Consider the following 21,537-nt stretch of genomic DNA (forward strand, 5'->3'; position numbering starts at 1 on the left):
GTTAATTATTAATATACTCAGAAGCAATGGTTACCCTCTTGATCTGATTTTTAACAAAATTAATCATCGGATAGAACACATCATATCTAAGGGGAGCATTATAGAGAGACAGGCCAACATAGAAAGAACAAAAAGTATAAGAAATGACTCGGTCAATAAAAAATTCTTTGTCATTCCGTATATAGATGGGATCTCAGAAATGATTGTTTCCTCGGTAAAAAATAAAAATTGTATGGTAGGGTATAGATGTCTCAACAAACTGGACAATATTATTAAAGCGCAGAAAGATAAAACTAAACATCCATGCAATTCGAATGTGGTTTATAAGATCAGTTGCAATAATTGTAATGCATCTTATGTAGGCCAAACAAAGAGGCAATTGCAGACGCGAATAAAAGAACATAAAAATAATATTAGGTTGGACTCAACGAAACATTCAGTAATTTCTGAACACATAATAAATGAACATCATACTTTTAATTGGGACAATGTTAAGATCATGGACAACGAAAATAATTATTATAAAAGACTCATTTCTGAGATGCTACATATCAAGGAACAAAAAAATGGACTAAATTTAAACAAAGATACTGAGTTACTTAGCGAGTCGTATTTTGATATTTTGGATATATTAGCGAACAAGAAATAATAATAGGACAAATAGGACATTAACGAGTAAAACATAGATATTAGATCATATATAAACACGCACGCTCTCCGATCAAGTAGAGTTTAAAATGAGCTGTCTTTCTGTATTGTTGGTTTGTTATGTGTCATCCTTAATAACTGTTAATAAGTAGCAAAATTATCAAGAAGAACGATGATAGGTAAGCATACTACCAATTGTAGGGGATACATATTATAATTTGGACATGCGTTGATCGGTAATTTTTTATAAATCGCAGCGCCTACGGAACGGGTTAATTTCTCGCATATTAACGATGAAACTATCCGAGATCTGAACAAAATCAGGGATCATATCGAGGCGAACATTGTTGGACAGGACGGATTGAAACACGCGTTAATTACTCAAAAACTCTTGATTCTGAATAACTATAATTAAATTTCGATATTATGTGAATTGTAAGAATTTATATTTCAATAATTATACTGAAGAAGACCGCGTGCGGTCGAAACGTTTATAGAATGATTGTAATTTGCGTTAGTTTTAATATAATGACTGTAGTTTTATAATTTATACATGTAATAAATGGTAGTTGACTGAACATCTCGAATATTCAGCTCGATAAGTTGGCCTTATATTTATCACTTTGTTGGAAATTATAAATTTTATTTTCTGGACTTCATTATTTTTTATATATTCCTTAATGGAATCAACTTTGATTTATGAAAAGAATAATTTTTTGTTTAAGAAATATATAAAAGTGAATTTGATCTCTATATATTCTCCATTTCTGTACATATCTATTTTCTTCAATTGAATCAATGAGAATGTCATTGATTAAAGCAATACAAGATTTCTTCGAAGATCCTCGAGTGTTTCAATAAAAATATACTTTGCTCCATCTGATTACGACAGATTTCACTAAAAAAATTAGCCGATATACAACTAATTAATTCTTTCGGTTAAATTCCAATAGATTCTAAACGTTAAAGATATAAAAGCATTGCAAAATTTCTATTTCGAGCAGAACTCGATTAAAAAGATTTCGCTAGAATACATCGCGAGAGACTCCATGTTCTTCACCGATACATTATCTTATCGTACCCGCATATGCCGATGGTACTCGTCGCATTAATTAACTCTGGTTCCGAGCGTTTACTCTACGCGATGAAAAAGACTGACGGAATGAAAGAAAAGAGAAGAAAAAAAAAGCGCAACGTGCCTTCTTTAAATAAATCGCCAGGAGTGACGGGAAGGAAGGAAGGAAGATTAACGAGCACGGTGTGTCGTTCGATTCGATACGTCGAATTAACGCGAGACAGAAACGAAGCTCCGCGTATCGGTTATTAATGACTTACGGAGGTTCTGCCAATGTAAACGTTAGCGATGCCGCGTCGCTTTGAATTTGCTTAGAGACACGTTTCTTATACGTGAATACCTTACATCTCATATAGACGACGCGTATAAACGTATGAATTGAACCGACAATGGCAGAAACGACGATTAATTGGCCATAATTGGATGTAGCGAGCATGTTTTTGAGCGCGCGCGATGAGAGAGGATCGTTCTTTAGCAGCGAATTCATATTTCAGAATGTGTATGGAGATATATGTATACAATATATATCCCGTTTTGAATACATTTAACGATTTCACAGCGAGGCGAATTTATTTTCAGCGAACTAAATCGTTATTGCTCGGCGAAGGTTAAACGAATTCCAGTCGCGCTCTCGTTGCGCGTATATACGCGCGGAGAGGGCGTGGGGATGAAAAAATCAACCACCGCCCTCTCCGTTTCCTGAGTGGCAGGTTCACTAATACGTACCCTCGCGCGTTCGTCTCTCCTACAATATCGCCCCGGTTTCTCGCCGTACGATGCGATGTACCGAGATAGAGGAAGACAGAAACGGTAGGGTCGCCGGTTAACGATGAAATAGTACGGTCAACGGTTCTATAGTATGGTAACTATGGAAAGAGAGAGAGAGAGAGAGAGAGAGAGAGAGAGAGAGAGGGAGAAAGCTCAAGCTCATAATGTTGGGGGAGGATCCGGGCTATCTCGTGCCAATCTTCTTTGCGTTTTCGCGCACGCATATCCTTTTCCCCCTTGTTAAGTATATATACATCGATCCATTCGATTCTCGACGCGATAAAAATACATGACTCTCGTCAAATATCGCATCTTCATTATTTTCAAATCTGCGATGATGACTTTTGAAATTACACATCCGTCCGTGCGCATTGATTTCTCTCGTAAAATATGTATTTGTCTTTGCACAACGCTTTTTTTTTCTTTTTCGCGCACGATACCGCGCAAAAGAGGAAATAAAAAGCGATGCCGAAGGGGTACGAATGGGAGGCGCGATGAAGGTGGAATGGCGAGGGGATGGAAAAGCAACGGATCCCCCGAGGTAATAGCGCGAAAGTTCCGACATCGTTAATCTTGCAGTTCGTAGGTCGACGGATAGACGTATGTATGTACGTGTCGGATACACTCGTTGCTACGAGTACATCACGAGGCCACACCCCCACATGATCGACAGCACGGTGGTTACGAAACCTATCCCAATCGATCTTCGCATTTCTGTAAACGTCCACTTAGCCTGGTCCCTCTCTGAATGCTATCAAAATCGCTATCGAACTCGGAAGATTGATCGATTCTTAATGATTCATGGAAGATAATAAGAAGAATAATTGGAAGAAGATTAGAACTCTACCCGAGAAAACAAATCTATGATCATATATAAATATATACTGCTGTTTGTGAAAATTGCAACATCATGAAGGAATAATTATATTAGCTGTGTTGCAATTTTCACAAACAGCAGTGTATATATATTTAAATTGTTTCCTTTCTCTTGTATCATTTCTGTTTGTATACAAGAAAAAAATAAGATTCAAAAATATATACATTTTTATATTTATGATATTACATATAGACAATTCTTTTTATTTTTTCAAATTTTACTTTTTATTTTCAAAAATAATGCGAAAGTTATTCTTCTTATTATTTTGTCCTGTATACAAACACAAATTAAAAAGAATAATTGAAAAATAATTAGAAGAATAGTTTTTTAAAAATAAAACTAAAATTTGAAAAAGTGAAAAAATTGTTTATATGTAATAAATACAAAAATTTATACATTTATTCTTCTGACTTTTTCTCGTATATACGGACAGGAATTATATATACAAGAGAAAGAAAACATTTTAAATATATAATTATACATATTTATATGTGCGGTCATATAGGTTGTTTTCTAGAGTATTTTAATCTAGTTTCTTCTTCTACTCGTGTATGTATATTTGACTATATGTAGATTCTTTTCTCCTAAATATAATTATAAAAATCTATGTATAATATCTATACATTAATATATAATATAGAAGCAATTACGCGAAGAAAAGCTTTTATTAATTTTTCAATGAAAATATAATGAAAATAAAATGTTATTTCCCTTCTCATATTATTGAAATTATGTCGGCACGCGTCGCCAAGTGGATCGATTATTTATGAAATGTAAAACAAGCAATTACAAAATAGTCTATTCTCTAATATTCCCTAGCAATCTATTCTTAGAAAAATATCTGGAAAGATAATCAATGTCGAAATTAAGTCGTACACGAAAGTTGTAAAATTTTGAGGAAGGTATTTTGTGATTAGCATAGTATTTTTTTCTTTAGTCTTTTTAATCTTAATCGCAATCCTTATTGTTATCTTTGTTTATCTATGTATAAGTTTATTTAAAAGTATTGATAAAATTATTTCTTTGTCAAAGTCATAAATCTCACTATAACAAGAGTCATCTTATATCTAATTTCTTGATATATATATATATAGTTGTGAAGAAAATTGGATTTAAGATGAAGAAGGTTGGAATACTGCGAATATTCACAGATAAAAAAAGTCAAGGCCGTACAAATAAGTTTTTTTACGCACTATAAATGTTATTTATAGTACGTCCCAAATAAATCATCAATTTGAATTTATTTGACAACAGACAAAATATTAACCATTTTCATATTGAAAAATAATAAAATGAAACGCTCCGATATACAAAAAGAAAAATTCAGATAAAATATGGACTAATAATTAAATTTGTTCCGCCCTTTTTTGGACTATGTGCTCTAATCAAATAAAGAAGATTTTGAAATGAATTTGTTACGCTTTCTGTGTCTGGGGCTTAATGGTCATATTTTCTATAAGTTCTTTCTCCTTGTGAAATATGCTTACGATCAAGCATATGAAAGAGCCTTGAAAACGAAGACTATCGAGTCATCTATCGGTCTTTAAACGAACTAGACTATCGAGTTATCTATCGGTCTTTAAACGAACTAGACTATCGAGTCATCTATCGGTCTTTAAACGAACTCGTTATCGTTCATTTTGCACAAATTCGCAATTATCATATGAGACAAAGGAGAGCTCCGTCATCTTCTATTTTGTCAAAACTTACCTAAAATTTAAATAAAAATTGAGACTCACCGGTACGATGCGTAGCAGCGGAGTTGTAAACTGTAAAATATAAATACGTGGAAATTATTTAGTGAAAATTAAAATAATTCATTTTAAGCTTAATAGAAAATAAAAATAAAAATAATAAGTAAAGAATAATGTAATAAAATTAATAAATACATTATTTACCATATAGCTGCTCCGCCGTTGCCTGATGCAATCCCGGACTTCCTTTTTTCCTCTGTCATCCTCCGTTCCTCCTTGCTTCCTTATGTAAAAATAAGACAAATAAATATATATTATGTATGTATAAGCATAATATTCTATACTACAAAATACATTACAAAAAAATACCATGCAAGAAATATGAATTATTAATTAGAAGTTAATATTAATTTAATTAGAAATATATTATTTATTACATTAAAATATTTATATTAAAATCTATTAAAATTATATATTAAAATATTGATTATATTACATTTAAAAATGTAATTAGAAATGTATGTATATTTAATTAAACTTAATAAGAATAATATATAAATAGTATAATAAAATAAATAATAAATCAATTATTTACCATATAATTGTCTTGCCATCTCGAGCCTTCTTGTGGAAGGAGCTTCGAAACACTTTGCACTCGCGTTACTTTTTTTCGTTCGCGACGAGCGGCGACGTCCGGGTTTTAATTATCACATTTTCAACGCGTTTCGGTAAAACGCGAGAATCGCGAGAGCATATTCGCGCACGAACAAAACCGATGCTCCGTTTTCGCGTCGCCGCTTTTTTCAAGACCACTTATCGGAGGGCCTCATCAATGCACTTGGGAGTCGCCGATATTCCAAAATTGGCCACTATACACTTCACTATTTTATATTTCACAGAGAGTATTTGACGACGAAGAAATCGCGCAAAAGATTATTTCACCAATTATTCCTGGTTGAGCACGTATCGTATTTCAACGTCGAAAATCGTCGAAACTCCGAATAGATAAAGATCTCGAATGATCGCCGCGATTCCGAGAACGCCGGGACACCTGCGCTCGACGCGATTCCGAGAATCCGGCCGGCTAGACAAAACAAAGAGCATTTCCCGAGCACTGTATATATACACTCGCGATCGTCGCGTGCGATATAATACACGATGAATCTAATACGTACTTCTCGATTTTAACTAATATTTCCGACTAGACTGTGACTTTTCGCGAGACATTGGTAGAGATGAGCAATGGACGATAATGAACAAGATAATAGTAACATGGCGGCGCGATTGTACTATTCAGTAGCGAATTTTGCGAGAATTACGAGTTCGTTCGTCGCGTACCGGTATTTCGACACGATGATACGGAAGCAAGACCGGAAACGCGCAAGCTCCCGCTCAGATTACGAGCGACAACACCGAAAAATCCCGCGATCTTCGCGTCGAAAGCGCACCCGATAATTCGTCCCGTCCAGTAGACTCGCGCGAACTCGACTAACTTTAGGCGGTTCGAGCCGTGACGTCACGCGACTTTTCGAAAGAATGTGAGAGAAGGTGAGAGAACGCGAGATTCGCGGCCGACGAGATCAATCTCGCTCGTACGATCGCGATCACGATGTCGGGACACGCGACGCGATCGGACGTATACAATAATTAACGACGTAAAGATACTAATTAATACTCACAAATGTATTTTCACGGACCGACGATGAGCGCGGAGGTTGATTTGAGCAACAATACGAAAGTGTAGCAGAGGGCAGCAGCATTCTAGATTGTGTTCGGAAATATATTCAATTAGGGCGAAGCGCGCGATTGACCAATCAGGACAAAGAAATCCTCGGTCTCCGATTGGTCGGGCTAATTCTGCACTTTGACGGACAGATTTTCGAACGCAACTAAATTTCTTTCGACTTAATTTATAGCGCCATTTACGAATCGCTTGAGTTATCCATCCATGAGTAAATTTTATTTATTACTTTATTTATCAATTAGCGTTGCGCTGTGTGTGCATATGAATATATATATGTATGTGTGTGTGTGTGATATTTGTGCTGTATTTTTAGTAAATAAATTTAGTATATAAAAAAATAAATATAACAAAAAAAATAAATAAATAAAAATAAATATTATATATATAGATATTTCATAATAAAAATCTAAAATATACATTATATTTATATATGATTTTATAAATCTGAATTTCTTTATCTTAAAGATATAGCACGATGAAAGATTATTCTTGCAATAACAAAGTTGCATAACGTATCGAGGAGTATCAAATTGCAATCAAAGTGATAAATCATATACTACGTATCAATAAACGAGTTTAAAAAATATGTAAGAAACGAGTTTCTCGATAATACATATAATTATTTGGTGCTCAGTGCACATTTGGTCGCACTTGATGCTCAGTGTCGCGTTGTAGTGAACGACTCGGTCGGAATATATTTTCCGTTCCACGAAAACTAGTTTTGTATATATCTTAAATTTTTTAAAGCGGAAGTTCGAAGTTCATTAGATAGAATGTAAGACAGAGTGGAATCTTATTAAGTCGGGTCGGATCAGATAAAATTATGATTAAAGCACTTGTGTCGTGACGTTTCAGAGAGAATACCGGGTTCCTGAAAAGGACATCAAAAGACAATAGATGACGATACAATAGGAATAAAGATGCCACTGGTAGACTACATCGACAAAGATTGTACCTAGGAATCTAATCAGAATTCTAGCTCTTGCAAGAAAATATGTCTCATTCGAGCGAACTGTCACGCTCCCAGGAATATCTGAGTTTTCGTAGCTCAGTACCTCTCAGGAAGATTGTCGTCGACGCCGATGGCACCAAGGTATTATTCCAGTCAGTTGTTTTTCGATAATTCGATATCTAGCTATTTATTGACGTTTATCTTCTTTTATTTTTTATTATTGCGTTATGCATAACGATGCAAGGCAACTCTCTGATTGTAATTATCTGACAATGAGTATCGAAGAAAATAACAAAACACTGCAATTATGTCTTGAAATGTAATTGTTTCAGGGATGGAAGGTGTACGATTCTAATCCAAAAACTATCAAGTGCCCGCTTATATGTCTTCCACCAGTCTGCGGTACAGCTGATATCTTTTTTAGGCAGATATTAGGCCTGGCTGCCAAAGGTTATAGAGTTATATCAGTGAGTTGGATATAAAATTTTAAAGCATTTAAATGCATATGCAAAGTAGCATAAAAGATCTTGTTTACATCGTATTGATGCAACAGTTGACAGGAAGTTCACCTTTATAGGCTGAGCCACCGGTATATTGGAGTATAAAGGAATGGTGCGATGGATTCAGAAAACTTTTGGATTACCTGGAACTTGATAAGGTCCATCTTTTTGGTGCTTCGTTAGGTTAGAATGTATAAGCAAAATATTTGTTTCTAAATCACATATGATCTTACAAGTAAAATGCATAATTGTAAATTTTATATTCACAGGTGGTTTTCTGGCGCAGAAATTTACAGAAATAAATGCCCACTGCCCTAGAGTTGTGTCTTTAATTTTGTGCAATACTTTCACAGATACATCTGTATTTAGTTACAATGATTCCGCAGCAGTGTAAGCCAGTCATTTTATTACAAAATAATTTACTCACTTTTATATTAATTCTTTATAGTTATTACATTTCTCTTATATTTGCAGCTTTTGGATTTTACCCTCAATGGTACTGAAGAAAATGGTAATGGGAAACTTTGTAACCGAGAAGGTTGATGGAGAGATCATAGAGGCAATTGATTTTATGGTGGAACGGGTATGAATCTCTATTTTCTTCAAGGTTTTTAAACGTTTTTAAAAACTAATGTAAAACAAATGAGAAACACATACATGTACCAAAAGTGTTTTGTTTGAAAAATTATTTTCAATTTATTTATTATTCATATTTATTATATTATACTTAAATTTTTAAATTATACTTATATTTATTATGTATGCATTATTTTTAATATATTTAATACATATTAAGTATATTTACATTTATCTATATATACTTATTACAGTTTTTTTAATTTCTAGTTGGAGAGCTTAACGCAACCTGAATTGGCATCTCGTTTAACAATGAACTGTATAAATTGTTATGTGCAACCTCAAAAGATATGTCATTTACCAGTGACAATAATAGATGTTTTCGACGAATATGCTTTATCAAACGCTGTTAGAGAAGAAATGTATAAATGCTATCCAAATGCAAAATTGGCACACTTGAAGAGTGGTGGAAATTTTCCGTACTTAAGTCGATCAGCCGAAGTTAATTTACATTTGCAGGTAAATTTATAAAACTACTTTATACAGTTAGCAATTAATCGAATTTTTTTTATTAGCGATGATTGATAAAACATCAGAGAAATTGTTTTCAGATTCATCTGAGACAATTTGAGGGTACTGAACATGCAGCCTCAGAAAAAACTCAAACTTAGCATAATGCATTTATATGTTAGGAAAAATTAAATATTAATTAAAAATTAATTCCATTGTTCATAAGTAAATATATGGACATCTCTCTTTTTTCTTTCTCTCTCTTTCTGCGTCTTTTATATCGAGTTAAAGATGATTTGTCTCTCAATTTAGCTTTAAATAAGCGATAATTTGTTACAAATACTATATAATATGAATTATATACGTATAGGCGCTGTTTTTTAAATTTAAATTATCAAACATATTTAGTTTCTTAAACATAATTTTATATTTTTATATTTTGTAATATCCTGATTTTTTTAAAGCAAAATAATTATATTTTTACTAACAATAAGGAAATATATCTTTCTAAATTTCTTTTTTTATAGATAAATAATTTTAACTAGAACCTAATGTAAAAATATTTTCCTAAATATTACGACGAGAATTACAGATGAATACTTTTTCAGAAAATGTTATGTAATATAAATCTATTTAAGAGTATAATCAATTTTATTTTATCCGTTTCTGTTATTATTCCCTTAGGAGCTACATATTTTAAAGCAGTACAGTTATGGTGTGCAAAATGAGAAGTTGACCATAGTTTGCTGGGTCGCCTGACCGGGAGACCGTATAAGAACTCGCTTGGTATCGATTCCCTCATGTGTGCAGGCTCGCATTTTTCTTTTGAAATCTCGTATTACAGGGCCTGTTCTGTCCAGTATACATATACGACATCAATGTCCCTAATAGCTTCCTTTTCCTATTGAATTTCAAATAACATTTTAATTGGTCATAATAGTATGCATAATTTTAAATTTTTAAACAATTATTGACACGTAAAGGATTTATCTGTGATTTTATATGATTAATTGTTTAAATCTCTTTGAGAATATAAAAAGAAAGTACTAAAGAATTATTAATTACACAAATTTCATCAAAATATACAAATCAAAGCATGATAAAAATTTGCACGTTAAATATAATATTAGTCATATTCATAAATATGAATGTATCTGATATTGTTTGCGAAAAATGAAAAAGTGATTTATTAAAAAGACTAATGGAAATTTTAATTTGTTCTGACGTGTAAATGAGATTCACATACTGATAAGCTTATCATTAATGCCACCGATATTGTCCCATAAGTAATCTTCCTGGTGTGTGAATTGGTATATAATCCCTCTCTGGCAAGGAACGACGTATGTGTAATGTATAATGTATATACGTTTCACAGCTCAGTCTTTCACCTGCACGCAAAGCAGCCGGTATCCGATCGCGATAGTGTATTGTGACGATAAAGGAAAATTTCACAATAATTCTTACAACACGTTTCAAAACATTGATATCGTTCGGATTGATAAATCACGTAAACTACAATCTGATTATTTTTTCGACAAGTTTCAGAAAATTCTTTGTCAGTCGTGAAGCGAGATAGATGCTGGCAAGGTGTTTGTTCGGTTTCATATTTTTTGTGTATAATTAATTTTTATTAATTAAAAAATAATTATTAAGCTCTTCGCGTGTTACACAATTTTTTGTAAAATTTTAGATTAATTTTTATAGATGCATGTTAAATTTCTATTCTATATATTTCTATATGCATATGTGCGTGCGTGTATTTTATTTTATTATTTTGCAATTTTTTGTGTCAGAGTTTTTTTTTCAATTGAATTTTCCTGTAATTACATGTCACTCTTAATGAGTCATATGTTGAACAATTGGGTCGAATTGACGTCATTATTGTAATGATACATGCTATTATCGATACACGATCTATATTTAATCCCTCGTGTGATATTACGGTACGCTGATACACATCTGCTTTTCGTAAACTAATCCATAACTAATCACGCAACTGTGATTAGTCGAACTCCTAACGAGAAATTCTCCTAAGGGAAAATAGCTTGCAGCAAAATCTAATTAAGTGAAAGGAACGTTGACCGCAGGTTTGCCTTAGACAGAACCAACGTCGATAGACATTTCTTTTGGTTATCGTACAAAGTAAAAGAAATCTTTGCTATTTAAGTTTCGAACTTGTTATACCCTTAATCTTTTAATCCGCGCTATATTGGATCAGAAATGTTTCTTTCCCGCGCGAAACTTCTTATTAGATTTTAATTTCCATCTTATTTATCCTGATTTCATTTTCCCGCAGATATTACGAGGACGCGATATTACTTTTCGCGACAAATCGGAATAACATGATGGATTCACCGGAATTGTGAAAGTTTTCATCATCTCTACAGCCTGTAAAATACGCAGGGTCTTAAAAAAAGAAAATAAAATGGATAACGCCAACGAACGAACGCGTCTCGTGGACAGCGGAAAAATAGCGACGTCCACAAAACTCGCTTATGCTCTTGGACACGTCTTCAACGATTTGGCAGCCGCAATGTGGTTCTCTTATACCCTAATTTATCTTCAACGAGTGGCATTGTTAAAACCCGTCGTCGCCGGTGCGCTTTTACTCCTAGGTACGCGTCCAATTATTCGTACACACGTATAAATAACGACGTTATCTTACATCGTTAGCTACTGATTAATGTCGAAACGATTTTCATTCAAGGACAAATCATCGACGCGATTGCGACACCCGTGTTTGGTTTCCTGGTCGATCATTACTGCAAGAAAAAGATCTGGCACGTCCTCGGTTCCATCATGGTCACTCTGTCCTTTCCCATAATATTCGGCGGTTTCTCCAATTCATCCCCTACCACTGCCATGTTTTTGTACATAACGAGTATTACAATATTTCAAACGGGTTGGGCAGCCGTACAGATCTCTCATCTATCAATGATTCCCTCGTTAACTAATTCTCTCTTGGCTCGAGCCGATTTGACCGCAATAAGGTATGTGAATTGTAGCATTCTCTTTTTCTCTCTCCTTCTCTTTCTATCTGAATTACATCAAGATAAATTTGATTATAGATATTCCGCCCAAGTTAGTGCGGCCGTGGTAGTTTTTGTAGTTACGTGGATAGTTTTACCAAGTAATGGAGAGTCGATGGTTCAGTTGGATCAGCAGGACGATTATAAATTCAGAGTACGTTGATAGAAGTTGCGTGCGCCAACAAAGAAATTGTAACTTGTAAATTGTAGAATTGAATTTTATATCTTTCAGAATATCGTTCTGGTTCTCACGACTCTCGGCGTCACCGCGACAGTCTTTTTTCACATTTTTCTGAAAGCGAACCTTCTGGAGCGAGCAACGTCCTCGAAAGCGAACATCGAGGAGCCGATTTCATTGGACAATTTGACGAACCATCGAATATCATGGATCGGTATCTCGATTTTATTGAGAGTCGCGATGCTCTACGTAGCAAGTAGATTATTCATCACTCTCAGCACCGTATACCTGCCTCTGTATATAGAGGAGACCGAAATCGGAGGCAAGCAAGCGTTAGCCACTGTGCCATTAGTCTCGTACGTATCCTCATTTGTGGCTGCTTTGCTACTTAAATACATCAACAGAAGTTGCGGTACCAAGGTAAGTCTTTGATGACACCCTCTTAAATGGAGTCAGTGCATTAGTACTGACAGAGCAGTATGTTTTCAGTCATAGCTCTGCAAACAGAGAAATCTCACTGAGGAAAATCAGTTGATATAATAATTCTTGGAATCAATGAGATTTTAAAATACCTACGTCTAAAAGTAAAGTGAAAGTTATATCCTTAAATTTATAACGATATATTTTGTTGAAGAAATATCCAAGTTCAATGAAACACACGTCTCATTCATTTTATCACATATTTGTGACTTAAAATAAAAAAGCATAATATGTGTATAATTCTTCGTTTGAATTTTAGTTGTTGTACGAAATTTTGATTGTCGTAATCCGTGAGATATAAGACGAAAAAAAAGAAAATGTGAGCGTTTTCACCGTAGGTCAGTGAATGTTTCATCGACGTTCGACATTTTTTAATCCTTTGCCAATTTAATCCTTCTGTCAATGCTCGATGAATACCCGAGAATCCAAATGCAATTTTAAATGTTAAAAACGTAATGCAATTTTTCTTTGTCTGGAGTACAAAGAGCTTTTATATTTAGAAACTTTGTAAAATATAAAGAGAGAAAACAATAATGTGTGTTGTCTAGCAGATGATAAAGAATAAATTGTCCGTAGTGAAATATATGAAAAATCCCATCTACACGTTGATGAAGAATTATGCAAATGACAGAAGGATTATTCAATGACTTTTCGCCGTGATTCAATTTAAGAGGGTAAAATAAGGAGAGGAAAATAAAAAGGAGAAAAATGAATCTGTATTTTCGTTTCGTCGAATCGAAAATAGGTGTGCTATCTTCTCGGAGCCACGGTCGGCTTAACGGCGTCGGTGGTGACGGAATTTGTCGCGGGTAACACGACGGTCGTCTACGTCATCGCCGTATTAATTGGCGCGGGAAGCTCCATTACGATGGTCACCGCATTGAGCGTCACCGCCGAATTAATCGGCTCCAGAACGGAACGCAGCGCGCTCGTGTATTCTATCGTCACGTTCCTCGATAAAATCATCACCGGCCTCGTGGTGATATTCATCGAGAAGTGGTGAGTAATATTCCGCTGCGGATTGAATTTTATTCAATTACGAGTTACAATTTTACATATACGCGATATATTGATTCGCGCGCGCAAACGAGAGAGAGAGAGGATCGCGCGGATATATTTATTAAATTTATTCCGGAGATAATTTATTTTTAACGACCGTCGGATCGCAGACGGCAATTTGATCGAACACTTCGTTATTCACCGCATGCGTACATATCCGTTTATTTTTCAATATTCCGCTTTTATTCCCTTTTCAGGAGATGCAACGACAAGGAACTCTGTTTCAATTATAATCGAGACACATTGTCCATCGTATGTGCTTCCTCGATGATACTGGGACTCATAACTTTGATATCTGTATCGCGTTGCCTAACTTGAAACACAATGACGGATCGATAATGCTTTTCGCAATATGTCCGATATAGATCACAATTTAATTTATCATCCCGTCGACTGTCGTCCAACAGACTATAAACCCTGTACATCGACAACGTTATTTCATTTTTTACACTCGCGCGAATGTGCCAAGTCTTATCAAGCTCGCAATAAATCTACCAAAAAATCCATTATCTTTCTTCCAGCAATTTTTTCCAACTCGCCCCGCCGTCTCGTATCAGAAGAAATCTCAAAAAATCGATCGTCTATCTAATCTCCTTTTCCACTTGATCTTTTTCAAATTTCAAGATCGATTCGATCGATCGATTATCATCCGATCGTCGATTTTAGTTAGGCCTCGCGCGCGCCAGATGTCGCCAGGGGTGCCGTTTGACAGTTCGAAAAAGGAACGGTTCGTAAAAGGAAGGCGCGTCGACGATGGCGCGAGAGTACGATGACCCGTTGCTCGCGTTCGCACGTTACATACCGTGGTGGTTCGTCGCGCGGTTGCGTCGTAGTACGCCGAGGCATAGAAAGAGAGAGAGAGAGAGCCGAGCCGCGCATTCGGCGGCGGCTTTATCGCGCGTACGTACAAAGCATACCGTGGAGAGGGAAAGAGTAGACGCGGGCGGCGAGTCGCGCCAGCGCGCATGCGCCTATTTTGCTCGGCGGCGTGGTGGGGGAGATCGCGAGCGCACGTTCACGGGGCATGGCGTGGTGCGCGTTCTAGTAAACAAGTTGTGTGTGTCGAGTCGCGCGGGGAATCTCGCGCGCCCCGAACGCGATACCCGTGATATTTGTCGAACGAGACGCGGCCGTTTCGCGTCACGACGCGTCGTCGTCGTCACCGTCTAACAATCTCGCGCTACGCTACTCCGGGGAAAGAGAAACTCTGCGTAGCGTGGATAAATAAACGTTGATCGGCTCGGACGTATACTCTCGCCCGACACCGATATATAACATTTTCGTGCTTGTCGCGGACCGTCTCTTTACGTGGGTGGTGGATGTGTGTTGTTTTTCTCCGTCTCGTTTGCGGAGAAAAGTGTTTACAGTGTGCTCGCGCCATACCGGATCTCTCTCGACGAGGCGGCGACTTTCGATCCGAGGCGAGAGACGAGGGATCGTCGTCGTCGTCGGCGTGACGGAGGTGATGACTCCGAGACACGGAGTCCAACGGAGTTCCCGACTGGACGCCACGCTTTTTCGAGTAAGTACCTCGTTCCTTCTTTATCTCTCTTTCTACTTTCTCCTTCGTCTCTCTCTCTCTCTCTCTCTCTCTCTCTCTCTCTCTCTCTCTTTTCTTGGTCTCGCTCTTTTTTTCGCCGCACGCGCGCCAGACGACACGCGTCTCTTTTGCGTGACGTGACGTATTTGCGAAGCGGATTCGGTTATTATCTGGCGAAATCTCGCGTGCGGTATCGACATCGTCGGAGGATATGTTTTTGACCTTCGCCGCGGAGAGATGTCTTTTCTCTTTCCCTCTCTATTTTCTGCCGTGTAAAGAAATCGTTCCGAATGGTCTCTTTATCGGCCGGAATCTTTTGAAACGAAAAGGTACGCGACCCGGCCAGAGGAGGTTAGAGGGGGAGGTTAGAGAAAAGGTGCGCGCAGGTACACGCGAAATTTTTTTCTCGGACGGTTGCGCCGCTCTTGGGCGTTGTTTCTCTCGTAGTCCGGAGCTACGACGTTGCTACGGAGCTACGTCGCGACGAAAAAATGCTTTTCGCACGCGCATGCTTTCACGCCGCGTATCAATGGCCTCGGAACGCGCCGTGTAAAGCGGGGAACACACACTCTTGCATAAGCGCATAAACATATGCATAAGAAATTTGATTGGTTGAATTTCTTATGCATACGTTTATAAACCAATCAAGATTCTCATGTTTACGCTTATGCGTCTATAAGTGTGCTCCCGCTTAAATTATTCGCTCGTTTGCGGAGAAAAACGGGACGGGGGATATGAGGGGGGGAGGGAGGGAGAGAAAGAGAAAGAAAGAGAGAAAAAGAATACGCGAAGCGAAGACGACCGCACGCTCCACATAGGTGGCGATTTTTTTCCTTCTTTTTTTTCGTTCTCGTTTTCTTACGAGTCGAGGATTTCGCGAGATGAGGATGATTTGATGCACGCTCGAGGAGAACCGACGAGCGTGTCGATAGGGACGGCGTGGCGACGACGGTTGGATTTCGCGATATTTCTCTCTTTAGTCACTGACCTCGCGGCCGCTCGGCTAACCTCGTTCGCCGCCGTCGCGCCGTCGCGTCGCGACGACGTCGCTCTCCTTCGTCTTCGTCTTCGCGTGTCTCTGCGAGGAGGAGAGATGAGGATTGAGCGTGGACCGTGCTCTTGCTTTTGCTCGTCGTTGTCGACGACGACATCGTCTTGGTCTCGCGAGGCCCGATCGTTTCAGCTCGCGTCGAAGCATTCTTTCCCGAGAGAGGGAGTAGAGAAAAGCGACCTCTTACGTCGTTATCATAAATATATTGTCTTCGCCGTCTCCCTAGGGTGTTTTTATGTATTCTCGATATTCGCGCGATTTATACTCGTGTTTGCTAGGATACGGTAAATTCCGGATATCTGTAAAGGACGATTCTTTTTTTTTTTTCCCCGAAAATTTTCTCGCGGAAGGACGTAATAAAAGAAAGATCTTTAATCTTTCGGAAAATCGATCCCTTGATTTTTTAGATGCGCTTCGTAATTTTTGATTTTTTTTTTTTTTTTTTACGATTACGTGAAGCGGCGGTTTTGATTTTTGAATTCGAGCAAGGTGCAATCTTCATTCTTGTAGATCTGCGTTTCAAGTTTCGAGAAGAAACGCCACTCACCCGTCTATACGACCCCCTTCCTTGTACAACCGCATCGTCCGAAAATGGAGGCCGTTCCTTTCCACGATTATTTCCGAGTCGGCGAACGATGCAACGACGACACGAGCGTATCGATCGAACCTTGTATTCGTTGATTTCTAATAAGATACGTTTGATGGATAGTAGTAGACGTATGTGCCCCGCATTCTCTGCCAACTATTTATTGAATTAAAAATTTAGAGAAATATGCAATCTATTATAAGAGAGAGAGAGAGAGAGAGAGAGAAAATAAAAAAAAATATATTCTTCGAACGACTTACATCGATGAAAATTAGAATTGCATTCGGAATCTACAATCGATTCTCACGACATTGTTTCGCGCTTTGTCGCTAAATATGCGCCTTATTAAACTGGCGGTGCGAAAATAACTCGGAACCGCGCGAGTAACGATTACATTTACGACATCGTAGACATCGGGCAGAGATTGTTGCCTGAGGTATGCCTTAACTCAGGCGAAATAAGTAAAAAGTTTGCCGGACGTTTAGCCTTGGAAATATTCGTAAAAATGTTATTGGATTATTGACGGCTGACGTTAACGACAGGTAATAACGTCGAAAGACCCCGCGGTTCCTCCTCACAGAGAGTTTTGTTATTCTTATAAGCGGTGCGTTTATTCTTTGTCTGTCGTCGCAAATCACGAGAAGACGCAGTGATTTTTTTTTTTGGAACTGTCAGGGAGGCACTTTATTCCTGGATCCAAAAATGAATCGGTCGAAATGCAACACTGTTCTCGGAATTTTTACAATAACGTTGTCTCTGAAATCTTGAAACTTTGTAATATTGATACATTTTTATTGTTAACTTATTTGTGCATTATTTTATAAAAGTCAAATTTGAAATCAGAATTTTATAAAATGTATTTTTCTACACGGAGAGAATTTTCTCTTAGAATTTATCTTAAAAATCATGGTAATCGTGAAATAATATATAAAAGTTTCTCTGATTAATATTTAAATGCACAATAAAACATTTATATATATAGTAAAACTAATTGAGCATATTTAATATCTTATTGTCGTAAATATTAATATATTTTATTGTGTAAATATTAATCGGAGAAACTCTATAAAATTCTTTCAATACCATATTGTCCCACGACAATCATCATGATTTTCAGGATAAATTTTAAGAGAAAATTCTCTCTGTGTAGCCCAGGTAGAAATTTTGTCTGGAAATAAACAAGGGTCCATATATTCTTTTAAAGATATTTCTGGAATCCGCAGGTGAAAAATCTGAGGTGAAGAACCTATGTAAAGTTTGGAACGCCTACATCGTACAGGTCTTATCGTAGAACCTGGATGGGTTCAAAATTACGCCCAGAATTCGTAGAAAAATTATTTGGAGTCTAACTAGGACCTATAATTTTTTGAAATATTTGCTTGATTTGTATTATAATTATTTCTATAAGCTAGATTATTCAATCCTGGCCCCATATATAGTTTCATATTTATTCTAATTTGGGAAAAATATGTCAGTGGAGAACCCACGCAGATTTTTCCAATTACTTTTTCCCTCGGTAAAATAAAGGTAAATTTCTGTATTCTGGGCTTAGATATTTCAAACTGAATTTTTTTTATCTAGGCCCTGTATTTAATCTCGGCAAATCGAGGCAGATTTCTACCCGGGAATCAGTTATGCGAAAAATGGAGTTTTGATCTTTCAATCTTTAATTTTTAGCGTAAATAATATCTCGATAGATTATTAAAGCTTAGTTTAAAATTTAAAAATGTGTGGTTTCAAGATTTTAAACTATACTTGACCTGATCTAACCCAAGCATCTCATACCTACCTGACTTGACCTAAACATTTTATACACAAAGTGAGTCAGCAAACGCGGTGGAACGGTAAAAGAGATGCTTTTTCTTTTAAAAATTTAAATTGAAAAAACGTGAAATAAATGTTTTTCATACTTTTTATTCGAGAAAACTGACGTTGAAATTTGAAAAATTAATAACACATTGAATAATCTATACAAATCTTGTCACATATATTATTGAATTCGCCTCGGTAACGACTGTTAATAGTTAATATATAAATGTAAGATAAATATATAAATATGTATGAACAAAATATTTATTTACATAGCAAAATAATTTAAAAAATAATTAATCCAGAAAAAATCTGAAATTATGGAAGAAAATTTTTAATTTTTTTTTTTTTACAGTGAGACTTATTACATTTTATTAAAAGGTATTGTCGTAAAATAAATTTAATTCGAAAAGTGTTTCTCGATTCACGTTGCGTGTATATCTGCAGTGTGTCAATTAACGCGGGACAGCTATTAAAAGCGCAAAGTGAGAGGGATAAATGAGAATTTTTAATTGTTTATAACTCGGGGATATATTACCGGTGCCTGCTATTTTCGCATGACAATACTAATCCGCAGAAACGGCGATGACGTCTAACAGTCGACTCCGCTCGCTGTATCGTAATTGGATAGCCTCTGTTCGTTCCCCGAGCGAAAGAGTACTACGCCAACGATGGCACGGAATGTCACCGCTGCTGTTGCGCTATTAACACGTATCAAGGGCACATGCGCCCAACCGGACGATTGGCCAGTCGGCATTGTTAGGCTAAAAAGAACCCGAATCTGTTGTGCGTCATCAGATTTTTACGAGGCGCGAATAAGACGCGATAAAAAAATTGCCAGAAATTTCCTTCGATCGAGAATTGATAGAAAAAAATAGAATAATCAATAAAATTCTATTGTACCTTTATCACTGCGCAAGTATAAGCGCACCTGGGATGTTCCGCGGAATGTAGCAGCTAAAAACCCCTCAATTGATAGCTGAATCTCGCGTGGATCGAGACACGGTTTCTCAAGATTGTCGACGACCATAAGTGCTTTCGTGGCGCATTCTCGCTTGTGCATACACGTTGTTGCGCACAATTTTCTATATATATATATATATATATATATATATATATATATATACTCTTTGCGGAACATAAAGCCGTCACGTCGTCGCGCAATCGCGCGCGAATCGTTAGTTATACTATTGTAAATAATAACCATTTTTTTTATCATAATTATACGCGTCCTTGTTCGGTTTTACTTACGAGGCGTTTTGAATTTCTATTTGGGAAACCGTTTATTCCTCTCGATGTTTAATGGAAAAACTTAATTAGCCGCATACATCTTTGTATATAAAGAAGTCAACATGTGTTACGTATATTAACACGAGCTGTTCATTAGACATCGAGTCTCGATTCGCTCGCTAATTCGATCGTTAAATTGGCTTGTATATATTCCTCTCCAGTCTGTTGTTGTCAACCTGCGACGACGTTCTTGTTCTTATTGTGAAGTATTATACGAGCGAAGCGAAACGTCGTTTTGCAATAATTAATAATGCATAAGTACGAAGTATGGCATAAGTACAAAGCGATTAGCAATCGTAGTCGAATACGGGCATTATTTAAACAGACATTGTCACGCCATTAAAGCAGCATTGCGCTTATCGAGACTCGAGGAAAGAAAAAGAAGTAGACGCTTGAAAAGTTGAAGGGTGGCAATTACGTCGATTCGACATTTGCATTCAAGGGAGACCATCAAATTGTTGTACGGATGATTTCAATTTTCTCGAAGACGAATTATTTCGCGACTCTCTCTCCCTTCTTCGAGCAACTTTGTTGCGACCCTCACGCGACGTCAATTATTCTATATTCTTATCGCCGACTGATCTTTTCGTTAATTCGTCAGGTTGAATACAATTGACCCGTTTACGCGCGTTCGTCGAAGAACGAAGGTTATTTTATTTTATTTTTTTTTTTTTTTTTTTCTTTAAGACAGTTTAGCACGAGCGAACAGCAATATTCCCGCCAACGCTAAATCAGAGTATTTTCAATACTGAAGAACCCAGAAGAGCCGTTCGAGAGACCTCGCATCTCGATTGTCGCGCGCATTTTACTTAGATGTTGGAATGTAAACCGCATTCCGCGCAACACAAGTACACCGGGTGTCCCGAGAGTGTATCGCGGTGGAGTGAAGCAAAGTAGGGATGAGGAAGGAAGGGTTTCGAGCGGCTGGTAACAACGATGAGAGAGGCAAAGCGGCCGGGCGACGTCACCCTTCTTCCATCGAAGTCGTCGTTAAATATGCAAACTTGCGCCGGTGCTATACGATTTTATATGTGTTAAAGCGCGCATTGGTGCACGTACGATCTTACGCACACATTTACGTAGAAACTTCCAGGAACTATATATTTCATTTTCTGCGCATGTGTGCGCAATTTTGAGAGCGCCGTATGGTGCCAAAACTATTCGTACACAG

At 36.9% G+C, this 21,537-nt stretch overlaps 3 protein-coding genes and 1 long non-coding RNA gene across 11 annotated transcripts in view; 3 read left to right on the forward strand and 1 right to left on the reverse strand.

Annotated features, from left to right (window-relative positions):
- The first annotated feature begins 7,283 nt into the window (after positions 1 to 7,283).
- LOC146723306 (maspardin) lies at positions 7,284 to 9,596 on the forward strand. 3 transcript variants are annotated; one of them, XM_085482652.1, is made up of 8 exons: positions 7,284 to 7,393; positions 7,662 to 7,899; positions 8,091 to 8,225; positions 8,336 to 8,441; positions 8,528 to 8,648; positions 8,733 to 8,841; positions 9,105 to 9,353; positions 9,446 to 9,596. In XM_085482652.1, exons 2-8 carry the CDS (start codon positions 7,801 to 7,803, stop codon positions 9,503 to 9,505), a joined length of 879 nt encoding a protein of 292 aa, XP_085338778.1. In that variant the 5' UTR covers positions 7,284 to 7,393; positions 7,662 to 7,800; the 3' UTR covers positions 9,506 to 9,596. The 3 variants fall into 3 exon arrangements, with proteins under 3 accessions (XP_085338778.1, XP_085338776.1, XP_085338777.1); XM_085482650.1 differs by lacking the exon at positions 7,284 to 7,393 and adding an exon at positions 7,400 to 7,581; XM_085482651.1 differs by lacking the exon at positions 7,284 to 7,393 and having other exon boundaries at positions 7,588 to 7,899.
- On the reverse strand, positions 9,030 to 14,756 carry LOC114936751 (uncharacterized). Its single transcript, XR_014924652.1, has 3 exons — positions 12,472 to 14,756; positions 10,591 to 12,381; positions 9,030 to 10,245 (listed from the first exon to the last, which is right to left on the reverse strand). It is a non-coding gene; the product is annotated as an uncharacterized LOC114936751 (long non-coding RNA).
- LOC146723307 (major facilitator superfamily domain-containing protein 12) lies at positions 10,693 to 14,596 on the forward strand. 6 transcript variants are annotated; one of them, XM_085482645.1, is made up of 7 exons: positions 10,693 to 10,958; positions 11,641 to 11,959; positions 12,052 to 12,334; positions 12,413 to 12,527; positions 12,606 to 12,971; positions 13,777 to 14,030; positions 14,288 to 14,596. In XM_085482645.1, the coding sequence occupies exons 2-7, from the start codon at positions 11,770 to 11,772 to the stop codon at positions 14,406 to 14,408; spliced, it is 1,329 nt and encodes a 442-aa protein (XP_085338771.1). In that variant the 5' UTR covers positions 10,693 to 10,958; positions 11,641 to 11,769; the 3' UTR covers positions 14,409 to 14,596. The 6 variants fall into 6 exon arrangements, with proteins under 6 accessions (XP_085338771.1, XP_085338770.1, XP_085338773.1 ...); XM_085482644.1 differs by having other exon boundaries at positions 10,693 to 10,931; XM_085482647.1 differs by having other exon boundaries at positions 10,693 to 10,851.
- Positions 14,659 to 21,537, forward strand: part of InR-2 (insulin-like receptor-like) — a 59,474-nt gene continuing 52,595 nt past the window's right edge. The window contains exon 1 of the mRNA XM_029310046.2: positions 14,659 to 15,612. The gene's annotated coding sequence lies outside the window, so the exon portion shown is untranslated. The remainder of the gene's footprint in view (positions 15,613 to 21,537) is intronic.

This window comes from Nylanderia fulva, unplaced genomic scaffold, assembly GCF_048542155.1.
Source record: "Nylanderia fulva isolate GAGA-0341 unplaced genomic scaffold, ASM4854215v1 Scaffold21, whole genome shotgun sequence".
In the NCBI taxonomy this organism is placed as follows: Eukaryota; Metazoa; Arthropoda; class Insecta; order Hymenoptera; family Formicidae; genus Nylanderia; species Nylanderia fulva.

Excerpts from the sequence above, each read along its gene's own strand:
- LOC146723306 (XM_085482652.1), top strand. The coding sequence starts at position 7,801 with ATGTCTCATTCGAGCGAACTGTCACGCTCCCAGGAATATCTGAGTTTT. Across the intron at positions 7,900-8,090 it reads TCGACGCCGATGGCACCAAG|GGATGGAAGGTGTACGATTC; the intron begins GTATTATTCCAG and ends TAATTGTTTCAG. Across the intron at positions 9,354-9,445 it reads AAGTTAATTTACATTTGCAG|ATTCATCTGAGACAATTTGA; the intron begins GTAAATTTATAA and ends AATTGTTTTCAG.
- LOC146723307 (XM_085482645.1), top strand. The coding sequence starts at position 11,770 with ATGGATAACGCCAACGAACGAACGCGTCTCGTGGACAGCGGAAAAATA. Across the intron at positions 12,335-12,412 it reads GCCGATTTGACCGCAATAAG|ATATTCCGCCCAAGTTAGTG; the intron begins GTATGTGAATTG and ends ATTTGATTATAG. Across the intron at positions 12,972-13,776 it reads ACAGAAGTTGCGGTACCAAG|GTGTGCTATCTTCTCGGAGC; the intron begins GTAAGTCTTTGA and ends AATCGAAAATAG.